Here is a 5,442-nt window from a genome sequence, read left to right on the forward strand (position 1 = left end):
AAACCTACCCAGACTTTCTGCTATTTCAGATTTTCAATACACTCCATTCTGTGTGATTTATAAGCGTTTTGAAAAGTGGGAAAGTGGGGTAATGTCCTGAAAAGTCACCTTCTCCTTGTAATACCTGTCATACCTTTGTCATTATACACATTTATGTCCTCATTTGTCACAAAAACGCGCGCACACACACACTCGCACACACCATTCATATGCTTATTGCAGTTGTTTTTTGTTTTCTTTTTTGTTTTAGTTTTTTGGTGTTGTTTTAATTTACATTTAAGTAAAATAAAAGAGTTTTAGATTAAAAAAAAATATACAACTTGTGTGGCATTTCTGCACATTTATGTGGCATAATTGCAAAAGCGGGCACTTCAAAATGCCTCAAACAACAAAAACAAATTCTAACCTTTGAGAAAAATACTGTTTTTTAATGTATTTTATAAGGTTTCAAAGTATATTTACAAAATACATCTCAGAAAAGTTGTGGGAGAAGCAGTTGGCCACTTCCAGATAAATGAATGGATCTCTATGGGCCTCTGCTGGATATATATGAGCATTACACTAACCTTTCAACAACTGTGATTTCTACAAGTGTTTCTCTAACCAGCAGATGGCAGAAGTCTACACCCAACACCTAGATCAATATCCAGAAACAACTTACATCAGATTTAGATCATTTAAGTGATTTTGTAATGAAAATGTAATATTTCACATGCAAGCTAAAGGTGTAGTTGAGGATTCACACTACCCTAGCAACATTTTCTTCCAAAAGCACCGAGCAACAAAATTTAGCTATTTTTAAAATTTGCCCATTTTTTAGCAACTTTTAATAAGTGACTCAACCGATAAAAAGGCAAACAATTTGCATCTAAATCACACAAAATGAGGAAACCAAAGACGCCTAGCAGTACACACCTCACGCGAATTAAGTTAGCTGCTATTTGCAATTGTTCAATTTATAATAATTTAATAATTGTTAATGTATGATACACCTTAGCTTGTAGCTGTGATCAGTTAGTACACTGTAAGAAAAATACTGAGAAAAATGGAAAAGGTACTAGTAATTTTTCAGGACATTATGTGTAAGCCATTATCCGTTGTAACCCGAAAACACAAAATACAATGCGTAATTTAAAATGCAGGTAAAAACCCTCATATTAGCATAGTAGATTGTGCCCTATTTTTACAGACTTTTCTTAGCGTGTAGCATACTAACTAACTACTAATACACTGCTTATAACTATAATTGTTCAGAATGTGTCGTTTTATTAGTTTATTAGCTAATAAAACAAATAATTGTAATGGTTTAAAAAAAAATATGTAAGTGTTCAATAATTCAATGTAGCATTTAAAAATAGAGTTATTTATATTTTGATATTATATAATTTATATTATTTTACGAACAAATCTAAATTAACATTTTTGCGTCGTAATCACGTAATAATGTCATCGCGCAATGACATCACGTCATTTAGCAACAAATCCGACTTTCCTTCAGCAACTTCTCCTGAAAATGATTTTTCTGCTTAACAAAAACACTGATTTGAGCTTGAGCTTCAGAAATGCTTTGAAAATGTAGCTTATGTTGACGCTACTTGATCAAAAACAGAGCTTCGCTACCCGAAAAGCTATTTTGATTCAGAAAACAGCGACGCTAATGGGAAATGTAATTAAGCTAGTAATTCCACCATCACTGCATATTATGGAAGCCCGTTTCCGCCACTGAATAAAAAATAAAAGAGGTAACTGCGACTTTTTAATCTCACAATTCTGACTTTTTTTCTCAGAATTGCGTGATACATACTCGCAACTGCGAGTGAAAAAGTCATAATTGAGAGATATAAACTCTCTAAAAAAAGTTCTCGCAGTTGTGACTTTATAACTCGCAATTTAAAGTTTATATCACGCAATTCTGACGTTATATCACGCAATTCTGACGTTATAACTCGCAATTCTGACGTTATAACTCGCAATTCTGACTTTATAACTCGCAATTGAGTTTTTATCTCGCAATTGAGTTTTTATCTCGCATTTCTGACTTTATAACTCGCAATTGAGTTTTTATCTCGCAATTCTGACTTTATATCTCGCAATTGAGAGTTTATTTCACGCAAATCTGAGAAAAAAAGTCAGAATTGTGAGATAAAAAGTCGCAATTACTTTTTTTTATTTTTTATTCAGTGGCAGAAACGGGCTTCCATAGCATATGGAGACCAGGTCCTTCTGAGGAAAAGATTAGGTTCACCAGTTTCACTGGGAATGATCATATCACTGCTGTCCACCAGACGGAGCCACGGGAAATAATCCAATAGACTTTAGTACAAAAATGCATATTTATTCTAGTTGATTATATAGTTTAGCATAATCAGTTTGCAAAGAAATCTGTGATCTCCAAAAAAAGACGTAAAGGTCATGAAATGTTACCTCAATTTTTATAAATCCGAGCGATATTGAAAACTTTGGTCTAGCTGCCAGACTCCTCTCTGTCTGTCCAGTTAACACAAGAGACTATATTATTTGTGGCTTTTAGCATAATGCATAGAACAATAACTGCATAAAAAGACATTATTTGCAAAGAGACATGTCATTGTACGGCTGAAAATATATTTGTTTTTATTGAATATTAGCTTATATGTTTAGTATGTTTTAATTTAATGTTCGTTTCACTTCCACAAATTACTTTCTTAGCAGATTAACAAAAAGCAACGTTCGTTTTCAAAGAATTAAAATCTCTTCTTAGCAGAATGCATTTAAAATCAGAATATATGAACTATAACACTGCAGATGTTTCAAGAACGCGAACACGAAATAATGCCAAAGCAGTTTAATATTAAATTCCGCCTCGCATTCTGAAATACAAACGATTCAAATCAAAAATATCAATGAAATCAACACACAGAGGAGGAACCTGAGGGTAATCAGAATGGCATAACCTAACCAAAATGATTTTTTTTTTATTTATAGAAATGTTCATATAAAGAGTTATTAAAAACATCCATGACAAACAAAATCCGGAAAGTGAAATAAAACTGCAGATGTGTGTTTAGGATCTACTGTTAAACTGCACAAGCTAAAACCGCTTTAATCTAGTGAACTCAAAATAAAGAGTGTCCACCGATTCTCTTCAAGAAGGATGCTTATCTCTTCATCATGTGACTTTACCTTTCTCAAGCACAGGAATGAATACAAACGGATGTAAATAAATAAATGAGCTTGTGAGAAGCTCTGGTTAACCTAACGCCTGGCGTTCAGGCACAGATTGTAACAGTGATTTGCTGAGAGGAACAGCCTGTGAAAGCTGAAGCAGTCCTCCGCTCTGGGAACACACTGGCTCAGATGCTCCCGGTTCGGTCGTGTGTTGCGTTACAAAGGGACGTGACTGAAGAGATACGACACGGACTCGCCGTTGTGGGTCCTGCGGATGGCCTCGGCGAGGATCATGGAAATGTCGATGACCTGCAGAGATCAGCCAGCTTAGCATGAAAGAGAATCTGCATCATACCAAGCCAAACGGAGAAGACAGCTCTATCACACGGCATACAGGCTGTTCTGTTTCTAGGCTGCATTCTCCTCTAAACCACTGCACTGTGTTTCTGGGCTGATTCTTGATGCGATCGCAGGCAGCAAAGCAAAGTTGATTCTGTGATCTAATATTTAATGAGTTTTAAAGTGGTAGATTAGGGATGCACCGAAATGAAAATTCTTAGCCTGAGCCGAACAGAATTAAACACTGGGCCGAATACCAAACATTGTTTTTTGCATTTGTTTCCCCATGCACTTTGGCAATTATTAGTTTTACCATTGCAGAAATTAAATACCCAAATTTCACTTTGTACTGTTTTGTCTTGCTTTTCAAAGGAAAAATAATCAATTACAAAAAAAAAAAAATACGATTTAAAAATAGTGAACATTTTTTTCTAAACATTCTAGCAGACATTACACCAATGAAGCACAATTTAACTTAGCATTATTAAATTAGTAAAAAAAAAATTTTTTTTGTCATTTTTGAGACCCGTGTCTTGACTCAGGCCTGTATTTTTTACTGTACAAATAAAAGCAGCCTTGCTGAGCAGAAGAGACTTCTTTTAAAACATTAGAACATATTACAGATCCCACAGATACAAATCTATTACAGATGTGAACACTGTGTGAATGTTATAATACATGTATTAATAGAGCTGTTGTCATTATTAGTCTTTTTTATTTTATTTAACAGAACAACAGTAAAATTACAATACTAACATTTATGAATGTTGATGGAGCTTGTGTTTTGGCAGGAAGTCCCCAGTGCTTCTCTTTGTTGACAGCAGCAGATTTATAAATGATTCTCATTAAGAATTTTTAAGCATTGATAACATTTATTGACTATATTTTAAGAAAGGTCTCGTCAATGATTTTTAGTTTTGTTCAAGGACAGTTTTTCAATAATTCAGCTACATATACACAAGTATGGTATTGGGGGTAAAATGCACCCCTGCTGTTGGGACTAAAAGAATAATTGTCATTATGATATATACCTTGCTGACTTTTCCATTTCTTTTCCCTTATATTTATTAAACTGGGCGGCCGATTTAGAGATAATTAGTGTATTTATAATGAAACTATTACATTTTAAAATATGATATTAATATATTTACTTTTTTTAAATATATATATTTATATCTTAGCCACTATAATTTTTCTATATCTTTATCACAATAAACCGAACAATGTACACTTTTTCATGAACAAATATTAACTTTTTGGCATCATGCAATACATATTACCCTAGCTTAAGTATTTTTTACCAATACTGGGTCTCTTTTACTGCTCACCACTGCATACATTTATAAGATTTCTAAACACAAACTACTTTTGTCTACAAAACACACTCTTTCAATGTTCAATTTTTTAAAAATTACAAAAAGAAAACAGTGAAAGTAGTAAAAAAGTTATATATTGTCATTATAGAGTTACTTTAGCCCTTTAAGGAAAATAAAGTAAAATGCATCTTTTGCATCTCCCGTGTAAAACACCTTAAAAATTAAATAAAAAAGTAACTAAACACTTAGGAAAAGACTATTGTATGCTGCTTCAGTACAGACACAGACTACAGTGTTTCCTGTTGAACACAAGCATCCTGACGGGACAAACCTGTATTTTGGGACAATGCTTCATCTTCTCCTCCTGGGGAATTGTATTGGTCACAACTACAGCCTCAAAGCAGGCGTTGTTGATGCGTGAGATGGCTGGTCCAGAGAAGATGCCATGGGTGAGGATAGCATACACTTTAACCGCTCCTGCTGATATTAACCTGAACACATACACACAGACACGCGCACACACACACACACACAGACACACAGACACACACACACACACACAGAGACAAAGACACACACACACACACACACACACACACAGAGACAAAGACACACACACACACACACACAGACACACACA

General features: G+C 34.2%; 1 protein-coding gene across 1 annotated transcript in view; it reads right to left on the reverse strand.

The window, feature by feature from the left end:
* Window positions 1-2,649: 2,649 nt before the first annotated feature.
* LOC107565138 (ribose-phosphate pyrophosphokinase 1) overlaps window positions 2,650-5,442 on the reverse strand; it is a 6,611-nt gene continuing 3,818 nt past the window's right edge. The window contains exons 6-7 of the mRNA XM_016250350.1: window positions 5,134-5,293; window positions 2,650-3,456 (exon numbers count right to left, since the gene is read on the reverse strand). Coding sequence (XP_016105836.1) covers window positions 3,364-3,456; window positions 5,134-5,293 — 253 coding nt within the window. The 3' untranslated portion in view covers window positions 2,650-3,363. The remainder of the gene's footprint in view (window positions 3,457-5,133; window positions 5,294-5,442) is intronic.

The sequence above is a fragment of the Sinocyclocheilus grahami genome, unplaced genomic scaffold (assembly GCF_001515645.1).
Source record: "Sinocyclocheilus grahami isolate Dianchi unplaced genomic scaffold, SAMN03320097.WGS_v1.1 scaffold983.1, whole genome shotgun sequence".
NCBI classification, from domain to species: Eukaryota; Metazoa; Chordata; class Actinopteri; order Cypriniformes; family Cyprinidae; genus Sinocyclocheilus; species Sinocyclocheilus grahami.